The sequence below is a fragment of the Macaca nemestrina genome, chromosome 7 (genome assembly GCF_043159975.1).
Source record: "Macaca nemestrina isolate mMacNem1 chromosome 7, mMacNem.hap1, whole genome shotgun sequence".
Classification (NCBI taxonomy): Eukaryota; Metazoa; Chordata; class Mammalia; order Primates; family Cercopithecidae; genus Macaca; species Macaca nemestrina.
The window spans coordinates 70,677,925-70,705,856 of NC_092131.1; the positions used below are offsets into that span (position 1 = coordinate 70,677,925).

The 27,932-nt window shown below is 34.7% G+C and overlaps 1 protein-coding gene and 1 non-coding gene across 24 annotated transcripts in view; one reads left to right on the forward strand and one right to left on the reverse strand.

The window, feature by feature from the left end:
• Positions 1-27,932, reverse strand: part of LOC105478006 (mirror-image polydactyly 1) — a 402,680-nt gene that overhangs the window by 144,148 nt on the left and 230,600 nt on the right. For 19 of the 23 annotated variants that reach the window (XR_011625931.1, XR_011625930.1, XM_011734956.3 and 16 more), the window contains one exon: positions 20,266-20,360. Coding sequence is in view for 21 of the 23 variants with exons in the window: in XM_011734956.3 (XP_011733258.2) it covers positions 20,266-20,360 (95 nt within the window). In the remaining 2 variants the exon portion in view is untranslated. Of the gene's footprint in view, positions 1-12,512; positions 12,651-16,636; positions 18,884-18,918; positions 18,965-19,775; positions 19,810-20,265; positions 20,361-27,932 lie in introns of those variants that run through there. The other 4 variants (XM_071100289.1, XM_011734963.3, XM_011734961.3 and 1 more) reach the window with 4 other exon arrangements.
• LOC112425969 (U6 spliceosomal RNA) lies at positions 8,704-8,808 on the forward strand. Its single transcript, XR_003017202.1, has one exon. It is a non-coding gene; the product is annotated as a U6 spliceosomal RNA (small nuclear RNA).

Consider the following 27,932-nt stretch of genomic DNA (forward strand, 5'->3'; position numbering starts at 1 on the left):
TCATTTCCATACGAACTTTAGAATTAGAATTCAATTTCTACAAAGAAGTTAGCTAGCATTCTGAGAAATTTTATTGAATTTGTAGATTCTTATCATCTTAACAGTATAAAGTCTTCTGATCCATGAACACAGATGTTTTTCCACTTATTTAGATCTTCTTTAATTTCTTTAACCATGTATTTGTCATTTTCAAAGCATAAGTTTTTGCGATAATTTTCTTACATTTATTCCAAAGTATTTTATTCTTTTTGATGCTATTGCAAAGGTTATTTTCTTCTTTTTTAATGGTACCTTCAGTAACAATTTTTTAAAATTTTTATTTATTTATTTTTATAATTTCAGCTTCTATTTTAGATTTGGGGGTACATGTGCAGGTTTAATGAGCTTTTGATAAAATTCAACATCCCTTCAGGATAAAAAATCTTCAACAAACTAGGCATCAAAGGAACATAACTCAAGATAATAAGAACCATCTATGACAAACCCACAGCCAACATCATACTGAATGGGCAAAAATTGGAATCATTCCCCTTGAAAACTGGAACAAGACAAGGATGTCCACTCTCATCATTCTTATTCAACATTGTCCTGGAAGTCCTAGTCAGAGCAATCAGGTAAGAGAAAGAAATAAAAGACATTTTAATAGGAAAAGAAGAAGTCAAACCATCTCTCTTTGTTGATAATATGATTATATACCTAGAAAACCCTAAAGACTCTTTGAAAAGGCTCCTGGAAGTAATCAACAACTTCGCTAAAGTTTCAGGATACAAAATCAATGTACAACAATTGGTAGCATTTCTGTACACCAATAACATCCAGCTGACAGCCAAATCCAGAATGCAATTCCATTTACAATAGCCACACATACACACACACACACACACACACACACACACCCTAAAGTAGAATTAGAAGGAAATTTTTTCAACCTATAAAAGGGCATCTATGAAAAATCCACAGGGGTGGGGCATGGTGGCTTACACCTGCAATCCCAGCATATTAGGTGGCCTAGATCTCTACAAGGGGAACTACAAAACGCAGAAGAAAGATATTGTAGCTGACACAAACAAATGGAAGAACATCCCATGCTCATTGGTCAGAAGAATTAATATTATTAAAATGACCATGCTACCCAAAGAAATCTGCAGATTCAACGCAGGCCCTATCAAAATACCAACATCATTTTTCATAGAATTGGGAAAAACAATCCTAAAATTCTTATGAAACCAAAAGAGAGTCTGAATAACTAAAGTAATCCTAAGCAAAAAACCCCAAAAAAACAAAAAACAAAACAAAACTAGAGGCTTTTCTACAGTATATTATGTTACTTGACTTCAAATTATACTACAAGGCTATATCAGAAATAGACACACAGATCAATGGAACAGAATAGAAAACTCAGAAATAAAGCCACATATTTACAGCCAACTGATCTTTGACAAAATTGACACTAATGTACACTGGAGAAGAGATGCCCTTTTTAATAAATGGTGCTGGGAAAACTGGATTGCCATATGCAGAAGAAACTGGACCCTTATCTCTCACCATATAGAAAACACAACTCAAGATGGATTAAATACTTAAATGTGAGGCCTAAAACTATAAAAATCCTGGAAGAAATTCTAGGGAAAACTCTTCTGTTCACTGGCCTAGGCAAATAATTCATGACTAAGATCTCAAAAGCACAAACAACAACAACAACAACAGCATAGACAAATGGGACTTGATTGAATTAAAAAGCTTCTGCACAACATAAGAAATAATCAACAAAGTGAACAGACAACCTGAAGAATGGGAGAAAATATCTGAAAAATATGCATCTGGCAAGGGCAAGAAACTCACATAACAACAGCAAAACTAAATAATCCCATTAAAAAGTGGCAGTTGATAAGAATAGACATTTTTTTCAAAAGAAGACATACAAATAGCCAATAGGTGTATGAATAAATGCTCATCACCACTCATCAGAGAAATGCAAATTAAAATCTCAATGAGACATTCTTATTGACACCACTCAGAATGGCCATTATTAGAAAGTCAGAAAATAACATGCTGGTGTGTTGGCAGACATAAGTGAACTCATACACTATTGGTGGGAATGTAAATTAGGACAATCTCTGTGGAAAACAGTATGGAGATTTCTCAAAGAACTTAAGACAGAACTACTATTTGATCCAGCAGTCCTACTACTTGGTACCTACCCAAAGGAAAAGAAATCATTACATTGCACTCGTATGTTTATCATAGCATAATCCACAATGGCAAAGATATGGAATCAACCTATGTGTCCATCACAGATAACTGGGTAAAGAAAATATGGTGTTTATATACACAATGGAATACTACACAGCTATAAAAAAGAATGAAATCATGTTTTTTGGGGGCAAAATGAATGGAATTGGAGGTCATTATCTTCAGTGAAAGAAGCCAGACACAGAAAGACAAATATTGCATGTTCTCATTCATAACTGGGTGCTAAAAAATGTATACCCATGGACATAGAGAGTGGAATGATAGACAATAGAGACTCAGAAAGGTGAGGGGGTGCAATGGGGGTAGATAATGATAAATTACTTAATGGCTACAATGTACATTATTCAGGTGATGGATACCCTAAAAGCCTTGATCTGACCCTCACTTAATTTGTGCATGTAATGAAACTGTACTTGTGCCACATAAATTTATATAATAAAAATGTATATATGTCAATTGCAATGTGGATTTTATTTAAATCTTGATTAACACAAATTAGTAAGACATTATGACATGAAACAATTGGAAGTTTTAGCACTGAGTGGGTATTTGATGATATTAAGAAATTATTGTTAGCCCAGGTGTAGTGGCTCATGCCTGTAATCCTAACACTTTGGGAGGCTGAGCTGGAAGAAGCACTTGAGCCCAGGAGTTCAAGACCAGAAGGATAACATAGTGAGACCTTGTCTTCACACACAAAAAACCCCAACAAATTAGCCAGGCATGGTGGCGTGAGCTTGCAGTCCTAGCTATTCAGGAGACTGAGCCTTGGAGGGGGAGGCTACAGTGAGCTGTGACTGCACCACAGAACTCCAGCCTGAGCAACAGAGCAAGACCCTGTCTCAAAAAAATAAATTTATTAAATAAAATATATTATTGTTAAATTGTTTTTAAGTATGTTAATGGTATTGTGATTATGCTAAAATAAGAGTCCTTATCTTTTAGATGATACATACTGAAATATTTGTAAGTAAAGTAACATTATATATGTGATTTACCTTAAAATAATACCAGAGAGTGGGGGTATATGCATGCGAGTGTGGATGAAATCTGATTGACTAGGGGTTGATGTTTTCAGGGGCAAGTGATGCGTACATGCAGAGTTCATTCTGTAGGCTTTTGTATATGTCCCAAATTCTCCATAATAAGCTTTTCAAAAATGTATTTAGGCTTTTAAGATGCTTTAAATTCTATATAAAGTATTGAAGCATTTCTTTTGAGTATAAGTTTAATTTTTTTTTTTTTTTTTTTTTTTTGAGACGGAGTCTCGCTGTGTCTCCCAGGCTGGAGTGCAGTGGCGTGATCTCGGCTCACTGCAAGCTCCGCCTCCCGGGTTCACGCCATTCTCCCGCCTCAGCCTCCCAAGTAGCTGAGACTACAGGCGCCCGCCACCACGCCCGGCTAGTTTTTTTTTGTATTTTTAGTAGAGACGGGGTTTCACCATGTTAGCCAGGATAGTCTCGATCTCCTGACCTCGTGATCCACCCGCCTCGGCCTCCCAAAGTGCTGGGATTACAGGCTTGAGCCACCGCGCCCGGCCTGAGTATAAGTTTAATTTTTAATGCTTCAAAGAATAAGCTCTATATTCCCAAGGCTCTCCAGGAAACAGAATAAAAACTAAATGCATGTTAACAATAAAATTCCTGCAATTTTCTCTTAATTCCATAATATAACACAGTATGTTCATTAAACCTCTACTTTTCCTTATTCTGTTCTTCCAGGCTAGAATGCCCTCTTCCTTCTCCTCTCTATCAGAGCCTTATTGGTTCATATACTTCAATTCTCAAGTATTCCATAAAATCTTGTGAAATTTATTCAAGCCTAGAAGAATCTCTCCCTTCTGTGACTTGCTATGGAAGTGTCCAAGTATTTCATTTAACAGCACATAGTAATGTATGTTCATTTTTAGTATATATTTTTTTCTCCAGTTGATTATAATCTATTTTAAGGTAGCAATTGCATCTTATCCTCTGTTAACTCTATGTTTCACAAAAGTCTGCACAGTCTTTAGTACACAGCAGGCTCTTAACAAATTCATATACAACTGAAAATAGCTATTTGGTTAATGGTTACTACTAAATATGATTGTTGTTAGGTTAGTGATTGTGCTACAGCATAGATAAAACAATAATATTAACACTACAACATACTAATAAACATAAACTATTATGATTATATGGATAAAATTGCTGTTAGGCACAGTATTTAGTTTTTGTAGTTTAACATATGATATAATGCTAGAGCTTAAAGGTTCAAAAAAAAATCAGTGGTAGTCTATAAATCCAGACATCAACTGTGGTTGTATTTGTACAGTTTGGTTGAACATAGACAAAGACTGTTAAACTCCAAAGCAGGTCAGATTCTTTTACCGCGTTAACCAGCTTTTAACATGGTCTCAGTGATGTGCAATAAACATGTCAGGCATATCCAAATCAGGGAAATAATGCTGAAGTACCAGCTTTGCTTCAGCAGTATTTCTGAGGGAGGCAAGGGTAGAGGAAGGGGTCCAGTAGTAAAGTAAAAGGCCCAGCTATCAGGAGGATTAGGTAATATTTATGCCTCTGTCAATGGCCTTAATGTAACCTAGGGGATGTTAGTTTTCTCTCTGTTTCAGTTTTCTTCTCTCCAAAAAGGGATGATGCCTTACAAGGATGTTGAAGGGATTAAATAACATATGTATCAAACTCCAAGATACAAGATAGAAAGAATTACAAACATAGCTTTAAAAATTATATCTGTATTTTCTGGGGTAAAAATTTTAACACAAAACATTGAAGAAAATGTTATTATTTTGAATTTGTACTCTTTGGAAAACATGTTTTTCATAGGTTGGGGAAAAGTGATGAAATTATTAGATTTCTATTTCTCAATATATTTTGAACATTAAAATGTTGCTGTGTGAATAAACAACTCCTGAAAACAAACTGTTAATCAAAAAGGGCCAAATCCAGGTTCAAGCATGCCATTTTGACAACATATTTTTTAAATGCCTCACAAGAAAAAAATCAACCATCTTAACTACAATAAAAACTTGTTCCTAAAGAAAAATCAAATGATTGCATATTGTGTTCACAAAATATTGTATTTAAAGTCTAAAATGCTGAAAAAAGTTATAAATGTATTGACAGATTCTCAAAAAAGAGCTAATGATAACAATAAAAACTCAACATAGGGATTATAATAATGGGTTACCTTGGGTACACCTAAGTGTACCCAAGTACTGTATAAAGCATTGTACATGCATTATTTGATTTGGTTATTCTAAAACAATGATATGAGGCAGGTATAATTACAATTCTTATTTTGCAGGTCAGGAAATTGAGGCTTTGAGAGGTTAATTACCTGTAGATGGTCACTCAGCTAGAAAGTCACAACCTGCACCATCTGTCTTACTGTGGTGTTAGCTCTCAATTAAAACACTGTATCATACATAAGAATGAATGGAAAACAAAAGTTTTACAAGTGAAAAGGTGAACGAAGACCTAATGAAAGTGGATTTAGAAATATATGTTTTCTTCATTATTAATTATAATTTAAGTCAACAGTGTGTCCAACTTTCTAGGACAAAATCTCAATTCTCACCTTTTTTCATATCATTTTTTCAAAAATTTTTATTTTTTTATAGTTTAGAACAGCTAACCAAGCTTGACAGGACAACTAAACTTTCCATGGGTTAAAATAAATGAAAATCTTGATCAGATTAACATTGAATAAAACTAAACTAAAAAACCAGTCCCTATCTCTAGGCTTTTGAACTTCCTGATTGTTTTACATAGTAACTGAATATTGTTTAGTTGTGATTCAATTAGAACCAGGAAGTTTTAGAAGATATTTGGGGAATAACTGGAACTACATTAATAGAATACTGATTGTCATAAAACACTTTTAAGCCTGAAGAGAACAAGACATACTATACAACAACATTTAAAGCTTAACAGCTAAACAGAATAGTAAATTAAACCTTAATAAATTCATAAGTTTCACAAATATTTTAGGTTTGGAATAGTCAGTGGGGCACAATATTTTTATACTGAACTGGCTTATAAAATAATATTTTTGGAATTATGGGGAAAACATTCAGTCAAGTCTATTTTGACCCTTGCAAACTTGTAAATCATTTAAACTTTAGAGAACTAGTTCATGATTTAAAGAATGAAAACTCTAGCTACCTCACATATAATTGAATCTGGAATATTTACACATTTAAATGCCTAACTATAGGTAAACATTTATCCTTTTGGGAGAGGGCCAGGTGAAAGGGCCTCATGGCAAAATAACAACGTTAAGTCCCGGATATCTGACTGTACTGCCAGTGCCACCCAGTCTTAAAAATACTGCTGGATCGTCATCATCATCCTTAGTCAATATTTACTAAGCTTTTTATGACAGCAGTGGCATTAGAAAGTTTATAGAAATCAAAACTAGCTTAAAGATCTCAGTTTATTAGATCTTGTACTGTATGTTTAACATTTATTGTTTTTGCAATTAATGAATCAGAATGTCCTGAACAAAGGTCTTCAATTATTAGCTATTATTTTCATTTGCCAAAATTTTTAACTAGTTTAGATTCAGTAAAAAACTTTAATTCATTTATTAATGCATATGTGTCATGTAAAGAAAAAGAAAACATCTATAATTAAAATATACTAAATAAACCTAATTAAACTGAGTGAAATTTATTGAAATACGAAGGAATTCTCTCCTCTCATTATCATTTCTGACTACAGCTAATGTTCACAGTATTGAATTATTTTAAAAAGGCACCCTCTTCATCTCTAACCAGTCACAGAACCCTGTTTCTACATCAAGTTGAAGAAGAATGTTACGTTAATAGTTCTTTTAAAGTTGGTAGTATTTTTTTAACATCTTATTTTACTTTTAAAAAGTGCTTGAAATACTGCCATGTAAAATACCTTCAAAAACAGTTAAAAATATTTGGCAAACATAAAATGTAAGTGAAGTTATCATTTACATGTATATTTTACATAACACAGGTGAATAAAGTCTACTCTGGAATTTAATTCCCTTATAAATCCTGCCTTTTGTAAAGCACAACACTAATAAAATCTATTTAAAAAATTAATCACATTGTCATAAATAGATATACCAAAACATGGATCAGTTTTTCATTATCAATTCTAAGCACTAAGCTTAATTTGTGCAGGTTACCACGCATGAGTCTTTTCAAAACTTACAAACTCATTGATATAATATACAAAAGTAATACATGTACATAAAAAATTTTAAAATTCAAACACTTTATTAGGGTATGAAAGGAAAGTTAAAGTCTTCTCTCACTTACCATGAATGTAAGAAATCTGACTGTTAGACTCAGTCTCACTTCCCAGGCAACCTGCTGTTAAGTTTCTAATGTATCACAATGGTTAAGCACATATATATATTAATACATACTCACTCATTCAAAACACTTATTGAGCATCAAAGACGTGCGAAGCAGTGATTCAGGTATAAGATTCAGTAGGAAGAAAAAAACAAAATCCTAAAGGACAATCCATAAACACAGTACAGTGTCGTGTAAGCTTGTCTATTATGAAAAAAATAATAATAAAGGAGGGTAACAAATAGAGTGATGTAGTAACAAGGTACGCTATTTTAGATAGTGTGATGTTGTGATATTGAAGCAGAAAGTTGAACAAAGTAAAGGAACAGACTCATGTGACATTCTGGGGGTAGAACACTCCAGGCAGAGAAAACACATGGCAGGGCGCTGGGATGGGAGCACACCTAGAATATTTGAGTTATTAAGGGACCTTGTGTGGCTAGAGTGAACCAAGAGTAGAAACATGTTAAGAAATAAGGTTAGAGAGGTAGCCAGGGGCTACAGTATATGTATATGTGTACAAACATCCATTTTATAAGTAATATCACAACACACATTTGGGGTCATAAAATTAAATACGTACAAGGTCGAGGAAGATGACTTTAAATTCACAAAGTAGGTGGAATAGAAAGTGGTGAAATGGCAAGTGCATGCCTCTTTTAGAGAGGGTAATTTTTACTTACCCCTAGTCAATTTTTGAAATGCATGAGTGATGGTTAATTTCATGTGTCAACTTGGCTAGGCTATGGTAATGAGATATTTGGTCAAACAGCAATCTAGATGCTGCTGTGAAGGGATTTTGTGGTTTTTTTGGTTTTGTTTTTGTTTTGCTGTGATTAACATGTTTAATTAGTAGACTTTGAGTACAATAGACTGCCTCTATAATTATGAGTAGACCTTATCCTATCAGTGGAAGACTGAGGTCCCCTAAGGAGGAAGAAATTCTGCATCTTGAGACTCAAGGCCACAACATCTGCTAAGTGCAGTGACTCACACCTGTAATCTCAACACTGGGAAGTTGAGGTGAGAGGACTGCTTGATCTCAGGAGTTCAAGATTAGCCTGGGCAACATAGTGAGACCTTGTCTCTATTTTTTTTTTTTTTAATTAGTGCTCACCTCTGGCACATATACTAAAATTAGAACCATACAGAGAAGACTAGCATGGCCCCTGTGTAAGGATGACAGGCAAGTTCGTGAAGCATTCCATATTTTTGGGAGAAAACTTTTGCAATCTATCCATCTAACAAAGGGCTAATATCCAGAACCGACAAGGAACTTAAACAAATTTACAAGAAAAAAAAACCTCATCAAAAAATGGGCAAAGGATATGAACAGACACTTCTCAAAAGAAGACACTTATGTGGCCAACAAATATATTAAAAGAAGTTCATCATCATTGGTCATTAGAGAAATGCAAATCCCACAGTCAGATACCATCTCACACCAGTTAGAATGGCGATCATTAAAAAGACAGGAAACAACAGATGCTGGAGAGGATGTGGAGAAATAGGAACGCTTTTACACTGTTGGTGGGAGTGTAAATTAGTTCAACCATTTTGGAAAACAGTGTGGTGATTCCTCTAGGATCTAGAACCAGAAATACCATTTGGCCCAGCGATCCCATTACTGGGTATGTACCCAAAGGATTATAAATCATGCTACTATAAAGACATATGCACACATATGTTTATTGTGGCACTAGTCACAATAGCAAAGACTTGGAACGAACCCAAATGCCCATCAATAATAGACTGGATAAAGAAAATGTAGCACATATACACCATGGAATACAATGCAGCCATAAAGAAGACTGAGTTCAGGGTCGGGTGCGGTGGCTCACGCCTGTAATCCCAGCACTTTGGGAGGCCGAGGCGGGTGATCACGTGAGATAAGGAGTTTGAGACCAGCCTGGCCAACATGGCGAAACCCTGTTTCTACTAAAAATACAAAAATTACCCAGGCATGGTAGCGGGCACCTGTAATCTCAGCTACTCAGGAGGCTGAGGCAGGAGAATCACTTGAACCTGCACTCCAGCCTGGACAACAGATCGAGACTTGATCTCAAAAAAACAAACAAAAAAGAATGAGTTCATGCCCTTTGCAGGGACATGGATGAAGCTAGAAACCATCATTCTCAGCAAACTAACACCGGAATAGAAAACCAAACACCACATGTTCTCACTCATAAGTGGAAGTTGAACAGTGAGAACACATGGACACAGTGAGGGGACCATCACACACCGGGGCCTGTTGGAGGCTGGGGGGCAAGGGGAGGAATAGCATTAGGAGAAATACCTAATGTAGACAATGGGTTGATGGGTGCAGCAAACCACCATGGCATATGTACACCTGTGTAACAAACTTGCATGTTCTGCACATGTATCCCAGAACTTAAAGTATAATTAAAAAAAAAAAAAAAAAAAAAACTAGGCATGGTGGCAAGTGCCTGTAGTCCTAGCTACTCGGGAGGCTGAGGCAGGAGGATCACTTGAACATGGGAGTTTGAGGCTGCAGTGAGCTATGATTGCGCCACTGCACTCCAGCCTAGGAAACAGAGCGAGACCCTGACTCAAAAATAACAAATTTTAAAAAGTACATCAACCCTTCACTGGTTTTGCAGCCTGATGGCTTGCCCTGAGATTTTTCAGACTTGCCAGGCCCCACAATTGTTTGAGCCAACTTCTTAAAACAAATCTTTTGCCCTATTTATGTACAGTCTATTGATTCTCTTTCTCTGAAGACCCTGAATAATAAACATGTCATACTATAATCCTAAGGGTCCCACATTGCCAGATCTCCTAGATCTCATCTTGGCAATGAATTTAATATATTTTTTCCAATGATATGCAGAACAAACAAAGCATCCACGGAAAATATTTTAATTTATTTTTTCATTCTAAGAATAATGCTGCAATGAACACTGGATAATGATATTTTTCCTAAGTTTTTTTTAATTCTAAATTTTAAGAAAGGTAAAATCCAAACAAATGTTTCCAATGATAGTTTTCAAATATGAGCACTGTACGTCTAAAAAAAAGAATTTTTTTTTGGTAGGTGATATATTTGCTTTATTATATGGAGACCCCATTTTGACCCACATCCGTGTAAATAACTAACCTACATGCTAGACTAGGTTCATGTCATCTCAAATCATTCATTCATTCACACATTTATCAATGACTTCTTATATGCATTGCACACAAAAAAAACTGTGCAGGAGACACTTTACATCTGAAGAAACTTTCAATCTCGTGTTAAATTTGATTGTTTATTCATTTGTTGATATATATTTACTGAAGTCTTGCTATACATGAAGAACAGAAGCACTAGTAGGGGAATTAAGACACACATTCATAGAACTATTGGACAAGAAAGCATGAGGTATGTATTGCTAGAGAGCCACTGTGAATAACTATGATAGGAATTTTACATATTGAGATCACTTCTAAAGGACAAGATTAGAAAAGGATTAATAGAATAGCTGTTATTTAAATTATGATGCGAAGCCTCAATAAAAATGGGATAGGCAGAGATGGAGTAGTCCAGGAGGAAAAGATGACATATGAGAAAGCACTGAAATGGGAAATTGTTGGGTGTGTCCATGAAATATTGAACAATCTATTTTGGAAGTGCACATAATAGTCAATTCAGTGTAACAAATACTTGTTGAGCACTTACTATGTGTGAAGCAATATGCCAGTGACACAAATATGAATGAAACTGGGAAGCAAAAAGATGATTGGTGAAATATTAAATTAGAAACAGGGCCAGGTGCAGTGGCTCACGCCTGTATCCCAGCACTTTGGGAGGCCGAGGTGGGCAGACCACGAGGTCAGGAGATCGAGACCATCCTGGCTAACACGGTGAAACCCCGTTTCTACTAAAATACAAAAAAAAAAAAAAATTAGCCAGGCATGGTGGCGGGCGCCTGTAGTCCCAGCTACTTGGGAGGTTGAGGCAGGTGAATGGCGTGAACCTGGGAGGCAGAGGTTGCAGTGAACCGAGATCACGCCACTGCATTCCAGCCTGGGCAACAGAGAGAGATTGTCTCAAAAACAAAACAAAACAAAACAAAACAAAACAGAGATGGCAGCAATATCGAGGAAGTTCATGAATATTACATTAAAGAGTTTGGATTTTATTATATATGTAATGTGGTATTGTTAAATACTATTGATGACTGAATGAGAGGGTGAAAATAAAGTTTCAGGAATCTTAAGAGAAGTAAGGATGGAGAAGACAAGTAAACAAAGTAGCAAAAAAAGCTTGGTCATGAAATTATTCAGGTGTAGTCTAAGTAGGAAAAGGCAAAAGTGACAATGATTGCAAGGAAAAATCTAGCAAAAGTTGGTTAGAAATTAAATTTAAGAAAGCGATGAATCAAAGATTACCTATGTAGGAGGCAACTGCCACCTGTGGACCTATAATAATAGTGATTCTGAGTGCCAAGACCAAGGGAAACACTGCACTTTTAAAATGTAACAAAATATAAAATTATATTTTTCTCAAGCTAATAGAAATAATGTTTAGAAACATCAAATTCCAGGACTTATAATTAGCAAGCCCATTCTAATACAAACTCTGGGTCCTTTGCTAGGCACAACCATTGAGTGACAAAATATTTTGCTAAATGCTCTTAAAAGGAGGTTGAGTCACTTTGTAGAATAACAACTAGCAGTTGAGAGCTATACATGTTGAAATTTAGTTTTATTCTTATAACTTACTGTGTTGAATAAGGCGCAGAAAATCATGAAAACTGATAATGCCAAAAAACGTCCTTCTGGATACAAAGTTACAGAAGATTTAAATTTACTTCAGTAGCAATAACCTCTTTACTAATTTAATTGTCTTATATCTCAAGACAGCAAAAATTTGTAAGTGATTTTATAAATTACACTTAGTAATATATTTCCTTGGCACAGTGCTTTACAGTTTTCAAAAACATTCAGATATATCATCTCACTGGTTTTCATATTAAGCAGGTCAGATATTATTGATGTTTACAGGTGAGGCAACCGACATTCAGAAGTTAAGTCACTTAGGAAATGCCATATTCTGTAAGTTGAGAGGAAGAAGAGACGAATGCTTAATAAATACAGTACAAATCACTGGACATGTAGAAAATGTATACTTTAAGTTTTTTTTTTAAACTGTTTTAATTTTATATTTGTTTTACATTCCAGAGTCACCAATAAATATATACATAGTGACTTGAATAGTGAAGCCAGCTGTAAATTTTTAAATTTAAAGGCCCTGAAAAATAGATATAACTTAATGGCATAAAAAGACTGTTTGACTCTAAATGTTACTAAATAAAAATTTAATCTACTTCATATAAAGGGGTAACAAATTTCATAAAATGTGAGAAGTAGAAAAAGCTTCTCACATCAAAATTAAAGAAACTGAAATCTAGCAAAGTTGAAACTTGTCTACAGTAATCAAAAAAAAAAAAAAAAATCTGATTAATGCCAAAGATGGAAGTGTAATTCAAGTCTTCTTGTGTTCTTTTTAATCACAGCTGTTGCAGTATGGTACCATAATGTAGCTCCATAAATAGTTAATTATTAGAGAAAACAAAGGTGTGACAAAAATTTTATGTCACTGGGTAGGCCAATTGATTAGAATATACAACTAATGAGGTCAGGATCAAGTGTTCAACCCCACTCTTGATGAGGGATTTGCATTGAGAAAAATACTTCATGTATTTTTAGCTTCATGGCTATAGTTTGCATGCTATAATCACCAGTGACTTTTCTTACCAACTCGTAGTTCCAACCAAGAAAGCATATGGTTCAGTAAAAAACTATCACTACCATAAAAAAAATAAAAAACCTCACGGATTCTAGTGACAATCAGCAGTATTTCTGATTGTTAAGGATAGTATATACACAGACCAAAAAAAGTATATAAAGAGAACAGGACCCATACTGAATAAAATTTACTAAAGTAGTACAGAAAAAAATAAAGAATTTTACTTTCTTTTTGAGTATATTTCATCTGGCCTCTATCTTTATGGTTTCTATGACTTTTAAATGTATATTACAAACCCAGTAAGTAGGGTTCATGTTTATCCCACTTTTCACTATGTTAAACACATAAGTATTTCATATAATTATTGTCAAAAAATACTAGTTCAATCATAGGAAACAAACTACCTTAAAAAGTGAAGCATTCTCTTCAACATTTATGTTCTAAAATGTCAAATTTACCATATTCTGAATGGCATTACAAATTCACACATGGAATCACACAAAATATAACAAAAATGTAAAGCACACTGACTGTTGTTAATTATAATATGTATAATAAATCCTATACTACTGCCACCAAACAACAAGGTCTAATTCTTGTCTAAACACTTTAATTTACACTTTCTTTAAGTGAAAGGAAATATAAGGAAGCACCATAAAATCAGCAAACATTGAAACAGGCATTCCCTCAATTAGAAAAGAATTTGTTATTATTATGTCTCCTGAACGTAGGAATGCAGCACTACAGGTTTATAACAACAGGAAAAAAATCATTACTAAATACAAATCTAATCCCTAAAAGTTTAAGATTCTTTCTTGATGGAACTGTCTAGATTTGATTAACGAAGGTGTTGCAAATGAATTTAGCATTTGCTATAGCAATCAGGAGGTACTAATATTTAATAATAGCACTTTTATAATATATGGAATTTATTTTAAATCTTGATATTGTTATTCCTCTCCTGCTATCTTTTCTGTTTTAATGCAAAAGAGCTATCAGCTACAGTGGTAAGTTTATTATCTCTACCCTCCCATCTCACTGGCCACTCCTCCTAACTGCTGAAAGAAACAAAAGGCCAAGGCTTCATTTTCTTAGCACTCAAAATATTCTAAAACTCAAAGGAAACAAACAGAATAAAGAAACTCATAAACCTGTATTTCCATATTTCCATTTTCCTTATTTCCATACAAGGGAATGGAATGTTTTTACCAGCAGTAGCTCTTACACCAAACTCAGAGAAGGAAAAAAAAAAAACGCCAGTATCACTAATTAGTAAAGAAGAAAAAAACTAGGGAGACAGAGTCTCACTCTGTTTCCCAGACTGGAGTACACTGGTGTGATCTCCACCCACGGCAACCTCTGCCTCTTGTGATCAAGTGATCCTCCCACCTCAGTGATCCTCCCACCTCAGCCTCCCGAGTAGCTGGGATTACAGGAACATGTCATGCCTTGCTAATTTTTGTATTTTTTGTAGAGACAGGGTTTGGTCATGTTGCCCAGGCTGGTTTTGAACTCCTGGACTCAAGCGATCCGCCATCCTCCCAAAGTGCTGGGATTACAGGCGTGAGCCACCATGTCCAGCCACTAATTAGTAAAATCAAAGGAAAGGTAGAAGGAAAGCCATCATCATATTTTAATCTGCCCCTAAAACGAAGAGCTGATCATACGTCCTCCATTGTTTTGGCTGTTGGAGAGTTGAGAGTCAGAGTTGAAGCTTTCTCTTTTGCTGCTTCACAGTATACATGCCGGCTGTATTCTGACTCACTCCTGGCTCTAGCTACCTGTTCTAATCCTATATTTTCCTACCCTTATTTTTTCTTAAATATTGGTAAATAACTTTCTCTGACAGCATACATGTATAAATGTATATGTAAATGTAAACTGATTTGGATAGTTGAAAGTATTGCTTGCCACACATAATCCGTTATCTATGAGTTCTATCTATCTATTTAATCTATCTGAAAATTACGGAGTTAGTTTTAGGTTCCTTCACATAAAAAGGAACCTTTTCATTTCTTCTATAACATAAGAAAATTAGTAGAGAAACCTAATATCTCTATGAATTAGTTGTGTTTGACATACAGATAAGTAAGCATCATTTACTAGGTGTGGAAGAAATACAGTTTACTTTAATTTAAATCAAATTAAAATAGACTTTCAGCTTGCAGGAAACTTAAGCTTGGTTTTTTGGTAATTTCCTCCCCCTTCCTAGAGTTGTACATCACAGGAATCTTTTACTGATCCCATTTAAAATAAATTTCTGTATATCCTCACAGAGTGTGCTCTGTACCTTTAAAAAATGTGTAGTAATATGACAACATAAAATTTACTATTTTAACCATTTTATCTGTACAACTTACTGGCAGTAAGTACACTGACAATATTGTACAATTATCACCATTATTCATTTCCACAACTTTTCATCATCCCACTCTGTGTACATCATATAATTCCCCACCCTTATAACTCCCTATTCCCTTTCTTCAACTCTGGGTAACCTCTATTTTATTTTCTGTCTCTGTGAATTTGCCTATTTTAAGTACCTCATATAAGTGGAATCATACAATCTTCGTCTTTCTTATCTGATTTATTTCACTTAGCATAATGTCTTTAGGTTTGTCCATGTTGCAGCATGTATCAGAATTTCATTTGTTTTTGAATAATGAATAGTTGGATAATATTCCATTCTCTGTATATACCACATTTTGTTTATTCATCTGCACCCAAGGGACACTTGGGTGGTTTCTACCTTTTGGTTAATATGAACAATGCTTTCATAAACACTGGTGTACAGTAACTGCTTGTCCTTACTTTCAATTCTTTTGAGTATATACCTAGGAGTGGGCTTGCTAGATCATATGGTAATTCTATGTTTGACCTTTGAGGAACCACTAAATTGTCTGCTACAGTGACTGCATCAATTTACATTCCCATCAGCGAAGCAGGAAAGTTCTCTGTATCTTTTTGTTTTAGGGGAAACATGGAATCTCCCTGGAAGATGCAACTTCCCTTACATTTTTGAGTGGATACCAAACATTCTTCCATGCATCACACATTGTGCAGGTCTCTTATGATATATCTAGTGATATGCCACTCTTCATTCAATAGGTAGGATTTATCTGTTTTTGCATCATGCTCAGAACTGAGTGCTTCACTTCATTTAAGCATTTCACTTAAATAGTAACATTCCGCTTTCTGATTTCAACCTCCTGTCTCTTCAGCTCTTGAATTATATATATATATATATTTGTGTGTGTGTGTGTGTGTGTGTGTGTGTGTGTGTGTGTGTATTTTGAGACAGAGTTTCACTCTTGTTGCCCAGGCTGGAGTGCAATGGTGCAATCTTGACTCACTGCAACCTCCACCTCCCAGGTTCAAGCGATTCTCCTACCTCAGCCTCCTGAGTAGCTGGGATTACAGGCATCCGCCCCTACGCCTGGATAATTTTTTGTATTTTTAGTAGAGACAGGGTTTCGCCATGTTGGCCAGGGTGGTCTCGAATTCCTGACCTCAGGTGATCTGCCCAACCTCTCATGTTCAGAAGCCAACACTGACGCCTACTTTATGCAGGAGGTGGGGGGGGGGGTGGCTAATACTAATTGTGGCCTCAAATTTAGTAATACAGCTATTCTTAACTCCTTTACTCCTGTCTCTGATCACAATTTGGCCAGCTTCTTTTTCAAGGTGAACTTTTCTGCAGATATTCTAAATTCCAACTCTTCCTACTTCCTCTGGAATCCTGCTCTATAAGAATTCTTTCTTTTGGCTTCTTCAAATTAGCCATAAATATACTCAAGTATTTGCTATTTTTCAAAAACAAAAATCCTTAACCTACGTTTCCTCTCTTCTCAATTATCACAACCACCTTTCTTACTCAAGTTTCTTCAAGGACTGCTCTATTGTCCAAATTGCTATGCTTCTTTACCTCCTAATTACTCTTCAATTCACAGAAAACTGATGTCTATATATAATACTCTATTGACTAAACTACTCTGTGGAAGTCACTAATGGCCACTGAATTTCCAATGTAAAGGATACCTTTGGTCCTTATCAGAGTTAACCACTTAGTAACATTTGACTCTTTTTTCCTTTGGGAAATCTTCTCTAGTTTCAGTGATATATTTTTTGGTTCTACTCCTACCTCACTGATCTTTTGTTTTAAAAAGAAATATATCTTAACACTGGTTGATCAATAACAATAAACCAAACATTGTGCTCAGAGCTGAACACACTTAAAACAACCCTATAAGTAGGTACTATTACTCTCATTTTAAAGAAAGGAAAGGAGTTTGGTGAGGTTCATTTATACACGACCACACATGGCATGGCTGTCTAATTGCAAATCCCAGTGGCTTTATTACATCACCAGAAATATTTTTTAAGTAGCAGTGAGAAAAGTAGTTGTGAAGCATATCTTTGAACCAATAATTACCAACCTCTATTTAGAAGAGATCATATAATCCTACTAGACTCATGTAGATTTTAAAGAGTATTTGAAAAACAAGAATTTTAGCCTTATGACTTTCAAAAATGATTCAATCATCTTTCACAATTTGGCAGAGAAGGAGCTTCAGGAACTGGCATCAAGGTTTGCTTGTTAGGAAGTAATGTCAGTTCATGCAACATTATCATATACCTCTCGGAATTCTCTGACACTGTCACTTCATCAACAGAGCACCCACTGTCCTGTCCCATAAATGCTACTGGAGAATGTTCCATAAAAATCCTCTCCATCAATAGGGTGAATCTACTACTTACCACATTGCAATGTCCATGGTCAGGGCACAAATCATATGGTATTCATGTGTTAATAACTGGTTTAATATCTGCCTCTTTATTACTTTACCAATAAGAGACCTTAATTTAATGGAGCTAACTGAAATATGCATGTAGAACATCAGCTCTCAAACTTGGCTGCACACGGGAATTTTCTAGAGAGCTTTAAAAAGACACTGATGTAATCAGCATGCAGTGGGCTAAGCGTCAGAATTTTTAGAGACCATCAGATTATTCTAATAGCAGCTACAGTTGAGAGTCATTGGGTAAAAGACAGGCGAAAGAGTGTAATATTCATTTTATAGTCCAAAATAAAGTAGGTTGGTAGTACGTATTCATTCATCATCAGGGTTTTGCTTACCTGTATGCCCACTTATAGATACTAATTCTAATTGCAAAAGCAAATGATTCCCAACAGTCAGTGACCAACCAAACATACTTGATGTTTGATAACTGCATTCGTTTCCAAGGACAGCCATAACAAAGTACCACAAACTGGGTGGTACTGTTAAAACAACAGATATTTAATGTCACATAGTTCTGGAAACTACAGAAGTCTGGAATCAGGTGTCAGCTGGGCTATGTTCTTTCTGACAACTGTAAAGGAGAGTCCTTCCTTGCCTCTTCTAGTGTTTGGTGTTTGCCAGCAATTGGTGTTTGCCAGCAATTGCCTGGCTTGTAGATACATGGCAGTCTTCTCCCCATGTGTCTTCAGATTGTCTTCCCTCTGTGCATGTCTGTCTCTGTGTCCAAAATTTCCCCTTTTTATAGGGACACCAGTAGTAGTGGACTACAGCCCACCCTACTGACTTTATTTTAACTTGATTACCTCTGTACAAACCCTATTTCAAAATAAAATCACATTCTGAGATAGCAGGGGTTAGGACATCAGCATAACCCTTTTGGGGGGCATAATTCAACTCATAACAATAGCCAACTACTACAGATGTTACTAACATTGCTCCAAAGCAGGAGGGCTTAACCTGGGGATGGGAAAGAATTACACCTTTATTTTCACCAACTCTCATGGAACTACAGTATTTCCTACAATTATGAACATGAGCAAGAAATTGCAGTAGTACTATCAGTGGTTCTTGAGAGTTTGCACCCATAGAAATCACTGGTATTTTCATGTCACATTTCAGCATTTGCAGTTATCCAAAAATACCACTTACAGTCATCACTGGCTTGAAATTAAAGTTGTTAATGGACTTACTGCTAGATCTAGTTATTTTATCCATTAATAATGATGCATGTATATCATGATATATCATGACACAATATTTTCTTAACTGTATTTCAATTAAACATTTTGATTTAATTGTATTTTATGCATTTTAACTTTATTCTCAGAAAAGGTCCAAATTAAAACAAAAATCTTTCAAAAATTTAACAGCCCCCTTAGTGAATTTCTACATTTCAGACTTGAGGATTTTTTTAAACTTAGTAATGAAAGAATATACATAGCATTGTACATTGGTGTGTTTTTTCAATGTTTTCTACCATGATCCACTGTAAGAATATATGTTTTACACATAACCCAATACACAATCTTTTCTCTGTTTCTCACATACAAACCTGAAACAAAAGTTTACCATTACTATAAGAGATACATTCTGACATTTCTATTCATTTTCATTAAAAAATACCTACCTTATTAATGTTACAGGAGTAGTTGTGAATACTCCTGTAACATAAATTAATAACTCTGTCATATTAAAATACATGAAAGATTATTACTATGCATGTGCTTTTTAAAAAATATATATTTAAATATATATTACATTTATACATATAAATATAAATATATGTATATTTTACATTTACAATTGTTTTAGAGGTGGCATTTAGATGGACAAATAGCTCAACAGCTATCCAGGCTTCATTTAGACACATGGTAATGGATTATGTAAATTTCATAGTTATGACGAGAGTAGAAATTTAAACTTGACCAAATATAGGAAAGAGAAGAGGTAGAATAAGAAATATTGTAAGCCTGAATCTTTTTTTAGTTATAAAAATGCTTTAAGTGCATAATATTTAATTTCATTGAGGTATTTCCTTATTCACTATTGTAAAATCAGGTAGAAACATTTCCCAAACTAACAATATTTACTTAACCCCAGGCTGAAAAGAATTTTACCTGTAGTAAACTCGAAGGGTCTGGATTTCCTCTTCCAGTTTTTTGTACTGTTGAACTGCAGTTTCTCTGGCTTGTTGCATAGATAACAACTTTGCCTGCAAGCAATTAATATTTTAAGAAATTCAGTATTCATTTTAGTGTGATAAAATAGAGTACTACAGTAAGAACAGTAGTCTTAAATTACTGACAGTTAAAAAAAACCAAACCTATGAATGTTTTCAGTAGAGTCTCATAAGTTACCAGAAAATAGTCTAAAGGCATTAATAATACAAATACTAAAAACTTGAACATATTAAATTTAGCAACCTTGCTCATTACTAAACTTCAACCTTATTTATCTGTATCATCAGATATATGCCCTTCTGCAATGTTTAACTTTATACAGAGAATTCAGAAAGTGGAACATGGGTTTCAGAGCAATATCTACAGTAGAGATAAGTACAATGTGTGTTTCACATACAAATTTAATGTGGCTCCACTGCCTGATCATACTAGATTTTCTTTTAACTTTATTAACAGTAAAACTCAGAAAATTCTAAATATGTTGTCAAGCCATCTTTCATACTGAATGTGAAAAAAATACAGCAGGCTACAAACTGATTCTTACAGTTATGACTTAACCTTTTCAATTCCTTCTCTGTGGGAAAAAAACAAATTCTGAAAGGGGAGAATGGCAGCAACCCTAAATGCTAGTGATACTTTATTAAAGGAGAATTATTGTTCCATCCTGCTATAATATTTCAGTTTTAAAGAACAGGTAATCAGTTTTTTTCAATGAGGTTCAACATAGTAATTTAAAAAGAATTTGCCACGCTCCCACCATCATTCCCATTGGATTTCAAACAACACCAAAAACAGTTTTCAACATAACTGAAAATCTGGCACTGGTAAGTCAGATTTTAGTATTGTTTATTCAAAGTTAAATTTTCATAAAATGGTTATCTTTCACTTTGCTTTAAGTGGTGTTTGAAAGGTAACGCAGAGCAAATTGTTGTCACAAACCTCACAAAGTAGGAAAACCACCAACAATTAAAAAGTAATAGAAGTTTGGAGCCACAGGTTCAGAATTTTGCTGAATTCACATAATTTCACTGGAATTGTTTTATTGTGTAAGAAGTCATATGAAAAATTGTAAAATCCTGATTATAGGAAAATTAATCAACATAATAAAAGTGAACTTTACAGAGTGCCACTTTTCTATTTTAATAATAGATAATTTTAAAAACATGCAGCAGTTCGGACCTTTGCATATAAGTTTTAGCATTAAGATTAATTTGTTCTCTGAACTGGTAAATTCTATCCAAGTGTTACCTTATAGCTAAATTTAAGATGTTTGAAAGCTTGCTTTAACATGCCATAGTCCATAATTAGAGATAAAACATTCTAAAAAATTAGGGAAAAGCATCTAAAGTAAAAATAGATGGCTGATTCTTAATGTCAAAGAATGAAAGCTTTTCCAATTTTCAGTATACCATAAAATGTGATTAAAATGGTAACTTGGAAGACACAGATACCCACTGTGACTAATGGCAGGTCAAAAAGAATCACACATATCACATTCAACTTTAAAAACTTCAGACTTCAAACGTGCATTTAAGGAATATCAAATACTGAACAGGTAATATAGATTTTACTAAATAAATATGTGCCAGTGCTACATATATACAAATGCTGAAATAAAATGATTGTTTTGAAGTCTTTTACTTGGTACCTGTGCACAGAAACCAAAACCAAAACCAACCAACAAAACAAAAATTATTGTAGGAAAACACTAAAATGTAGTTTTTGCCTAGAATTTTTCTTTTTCTTTTTTTGTCTTTTTTTTTTTTTTTTTTGAGACGGAGTCTCGCTCTGTGGCCCAGGCTGGAGTGCAGTGGCCGATCTCAGCTCACTGCAAGCTCCGCCTCCCGGGTTCACGCCGTTCTCCTGCCTCAGCCTCCCGAGTAGCTGGGACTACAGGCGCCCGCCACCTCGCCCGGCTAGTTTTTTGTATTTTTTAGTAGAGACGGGGTTTCACGGTTTCACCGTGTTAGCCAGGATGGTCTTGATCTCCTGACCTCGTGATCCACCCGTTTCGGCCTCCCAAAGTGCTGGGATTACAGGCTTGAGCCACCGCGCCCGGCCTAGAATTTTTCATAATGAAAATGGGACTGTGATAAGTTTAAATTCCCATGCTTAAGGTATTATTGAAAATTTCACTTTCTCCTCCCACATTTAGTTGACTATGAAGACTTGGTGTTGTTTTATAACAGTTCACTCAATTTCTTAATTCCCAGCATCTAATTTTCTTCCTAGGCCCTAGTGATTATGTTCAAAGCTACTATAAACTTTCTGGCTTTACAATATCCTTACTTTATCACATATATGCTTATCTGGCAGCATTTCTTTTTTGGGAAATACTTTACCCTATGCTACAGTGATCTTGTTCAGTCTCTGTGGCTAGAGTGAATTTCATCCCCCATCACCTCAGGTATAAGATCCAGGTTGTCTAATTGAAGTACTGCATCCCACTAGCCCCAGAAGAAAATCGAGTCCTGACGATATCATTTCTACTCTTGGATTCACGTATGCCAGAAAACAGATCCAGATCTGCTTCCTGGACTTCCAGGATAGATAAAATCCTTTGTCGGGGGGTAAGTTGGAGGGTGACTTAGGCTAGTTTGAGTTGGGTATCTGTTGCATGCACTGTTGAAATATTCAACCAATTTAAATGTGCTATTTACTTCTATAGTATTTCCTAGATTGATATTTATATCATATAATCCTATCATACTATAGGTCAAAAATAAATGTCATATCAAAAATATCAAGGAAATAACAAACAAGATATTTTTCCTGTCTTTCTTTCTGGCATCCTATTCCCATATTTCTGACAATTACTTTTATAAAAACTGCATGTATTCATTTATGTGTATACTTGCAAAAATAAATGCATGCATTAAACAAAAACTAACAAAACTCAGTGTAAGCGAATATACAATATAAAGTAAATCTCCCACCTCCTACCCTCAGTACTACAAATCCCTTCTCCTGAGATTACTAGTTATCTGTCTGTTGTACCTTCTTTCAGAGATAGTTTGTACATATATAAGCATATATAGACACTTGCAAATAAATTATCCCTATTTACAAAATTGACAGCGCTTTATACACACTGTTATACACACCTTGCTTTAATTTTTTTTTTCAAAAATTGCTATTTTGCTTCACAAAAAAAAAAAAAAATTCAGCCAGGTACAGTGGCTTATGCCTATATGGTAGCTCATGTCTCATTTCCCAGTGCTTTGGGAAGCTAAGGTGGGAGGATTACTTCAGCCCAGGAGGTTGAGACCAGCCTGGGCAACATAGCAAGACATCGTCTCTACAAAAAGTTTAAAAATTAGCTGGGTGTGGTGGCATGCACCTATAGTCCCAGCTACTCAGAAGGCTGAGGCAGGAGGATTGCTTGAGACCAGGAATTCAAGGCTTCAGTGAGCTAGGATCGCACCACTGCACTCCAGCCTGGTCAACAAAGTGAGACCCTGTTTCTAAAAAAGAAAAAAAAAATCCCTACCCCATTCCACGTATCACACTCATCAGTCACATCCCTTTCTTCCTTCCTAGCTCCAAAGAAAAACACTTTTATGAATTTGGGTTCATTATTTACAAGAATAGTTTATACTTTTACTATAGTATAAACATTTTACACAAGTATAACACTTTTTCTTCTTACAGTCATATTTTAAGTAAAATTTTATCAAAGTAAACATATATGCAAGTAAGTACACACATGGACTTTTCAATATCAGACTTATTGAGTCATAATTTGTACAAGGTAAAGATTTACCCATTTTCACTACATAGTTCTGTAAATTTTGACAAAGTTATCCAGGCTTGACACAGAATATTCTTGTTACCCCCAAATGGTCCTTGTGCAACACTGGAGTCAATGCCTTCTTTTCACACCCAGCCTCTGGCAATCAGTGATGTGATTTTTGTCCCTATAGTTTTTCCTTTTTAGGAAAGTCATATAAATGGAATCATACAGTATGCAGTCTTTTGAGTCTAGCTTCTTTTACCTAAACATAATTTTTTGAGATTCATCCACATTATTTCATGTATTGGTAGTTTATTCTTTTATATCACTGAGTAGTATTCAATTGTATGAATGTCTCACAAACTGTATATCCACTTACCTGTTAGACATTTGGCTGATTTCTAGTTCTTTGGCAATTACTAATAAAGCTGCTGTAAATATCTATATATAGGTCATTTCCGTGGAAATATAACTTTGTTTCTCTTGGGTAAATACCTAAGAGTGAAATTGCTGAGTCCTGTGGTAAGTGTGTATTTACACTTTATACATCTATATATCTACATATAGATGTATAAAGTTATCTATAAATAAACATATACTTTATTAAAAAACTCCCAAACTTTCTGTCTATAATGATATCACTTTAAAGCATCCATGCTTAACTACAAATCAATGCCACTTTTTGACCACCTACTATGAGTTAGGCATTCTTTCAAGTGTTTAAAATACATTACTATAGTCTATTCTCATAACCAACCTATGAGGTAGTTCCTATTATCCCTATTTTGCAAGATATAAAACATAGGTTTATAAAGCTTAAGTAATTTCTAATTATAACAGAGCTAGTGAACTCAAAAAGAAATTCAGACCTGTTTGTTCCAAAATACATATTTTCTTTTTACACCACTGTACACATTATATATAAATTACTTAATTCCAGGTGTCACAATGGAATCAAACGATGATTTGATAACAGAGTTAATGACAATAATGAAAGTCCACAGAATAATCACAGTGTATTTTATATCTTCCGTGACTGAAAAATGGGTTGGTTAAGTAATGTTAAGCTAGTCTTATAGTTACCTATCTTGATATCAGTCTTGACTAATGCCATCTAAATAGGACAGCCATTTGTACTGGCACTGTATCAGAAATGAACTACACTGTTTCATTAGAGTTTAATTTAGTAACTCAGAATGACAAAGAAAAGACTCCACTGTTCACATCACTAAGCACTATTCTTAACCACTATTGTGGATAAACCACTTTTATCTCTCCTTGAGATCTTGTTATGTTTGGTTTAAATGTGTTTTTAATAGTTATAGTCTGATACAGTTAAGCCTTATTTTGGTAACTTCAAGACCATGAATAGAAATTGGTTTTTATCTTAGAACAGAGACATTTGATGTTATGTGTGATATCTGCTAAATAAAGAAGCATACAGTACAAATTAAATCACAGAAGCAAATAATTTTAGACTTGGAAAGGATCTCAGAGGTAATACAGAACCTTAGTTTTATAGAGGAGGAAATTGTTGCTAATACAACATGTTCAGGGAAACATTTGGAAATTGTGCAAGGTTTCATAGCTGGTTAGAAAGGAAGTTGGAACTAACAAGTATTCAGAAAACGTTGCTTATTTTACCATACAAGACCACATTTCAATATCGTATAATTTAATATGTGTGTTAGTTATTTTAATAGAGTTATTTCCAGAGTAACCATAAATATATATGATTGAGCCAGCACTATTAAACACATCCATAAAATATATAATGGTATATCTTCAAACAATACATCAAGTTAGACGATTGTTCAAAGAACATGACTACAGACCTACCAGGATTTTAATTTTTAACCTCAGAAGAAGGTTAAGAATCTAGTAGAAAAGAAACATAACTAAATAACTTGTGTAAGGATACCCAAAAAGTTAAAAGCTGTTTTCACAAGGATAAAAATGACCAGGTTTCAATTAAACCTCCACTTCACAGGAAGGCTTGGATTGCTTACCATTGTGTATTACCATAGTGTATTGTTCCCTACAGCTGATTCCTTAGAGGTTGTTCTATCTTGTCCTGATGTCATGTCTCTCTGTTTATCAGACCAGAGATAATGAGGTTCCTCAGTCAAAAGTAGTCATATATACACTGTCAAGTGATATATGAGATAGTCTGACATGATGAGAGAGAGAAGAAGAGTTTGTGGTGGAAGCAGAACTCAGAACATTCACAGGCAGAAACTGATTCATGGGCAGTGAGCAGAAGCCATGGAGGAGAGAAAGGCAGGGGAGAGAGACATATGCCAGAAAGACAGGGCAGCCATGGTGATTAATAGCATAGTCTATGGAACCAGAAAGGCTGGGGTCACATCCTGGCTTCACCACTTACAAACTGTCCTATCTTGGCAAGTTAGCAAATCTTCATATGCCTCAATTTCCTCACCTACAAAGTGGAGTAACTGCACTTTATATCTTAGAGGGCTGATGTTAGGAAGAACTAAGTTAAAATCTGTAAAACACAACAGTGCCTGGGACATAGTAAATGCTTTAATAAGTGAACTAGCTGGATCACTCAGCAGATGAAGAAGCAGGAGACGTGCTGCAAAACAAGTAAAGAAAATAAAATCTAGTGTAGATCTGGCTGGTACCATGAAAACCTTTACACATAATGAAAGATGTCCAAGTCCCTGAGAGGTCTTGCTGTTTACAGTCTTCCTCATGATTCTATCTTCACCAGAAAGTCTTTGTTGACCAAGGTAAGTAGGAGAGTTTTCTTGTTCTTTGTCACAGATCATGTAATTTTCCTTCCCAACAAAATTAGTACAGTCACATACAGAATAATAACGCTTTGGTCAACAACGGACCACATATATGACTAGAGTTCCATAAAAATATAACACTATATTTTTACTGTACTTTTTCTATGTATAGATATGTTTAGATACATAAATACTTGCTGTTGTGGCACAGCTGAATATGTTGTACAGGTTTGTAGCCCAGGAGCAATAGGCTACACCACATAACCTAGGTAGGCTATACTACCTAGGTTTGTAGTAGGCTATACTACCTAGGTTAGTATATGAAATCACCTAAGGATACATACAGTGGATCCCCACTGTAAGTAACGCATGACTGTATACAAAATGTTGTATTCCTCAAGAATCCCCTTTTACTATGTGTCATAGGATTTCAGTGATCACTTGTGAAAACAGAATACATTTTAAAGACTTGATTTTAATGGATATTTTTTATTAAGTATAGTTTAGGTTGGATTCTCTTTATCATGAACACCAATACCAGAATTTATAATACTTTAAATATGTATAGTGATGTGTGATGTATAAGACTTGTACTATATTATCTAATTTGAGATAGTAGGAGCTTGAATACTTTCATTGAATGAATAAATGCTATTTCTACCATTTCAGAAGAGAGGAAAATAAGAGAGAGATTATTAACTACGCAGATTGTCTGTTAATGAGGGGGCAAATTCTGGTCTTCTTTCAAGTCCTAACAATATACAGTTATACATAGACACAGCAAAATAGGAAGACATGCCAGACACTATTCTAAGTGCATTCTATATTCATATATCATTTCTCACAAGATGTTGTATAGTAGCTACTATTACTATTCTATTATAAAGATGAGGAAAATGTTACATCACTTACTTGTCAGCCAGTTAATCAATGGTGGAACAAGGGTTTGAACTCAGGAATTATGGCCCAAGTTTCTCCTTTTAACTGCTATGTTATAAATACTAGGCAAAATTTGGTGCTTTAAAAAAAATCTGTGCTAATTTTTATCAATGAATTATATTACCTAATTTGATTTAAATAAATTGGTATAAGAATTACTTTTTTAAACATAACTC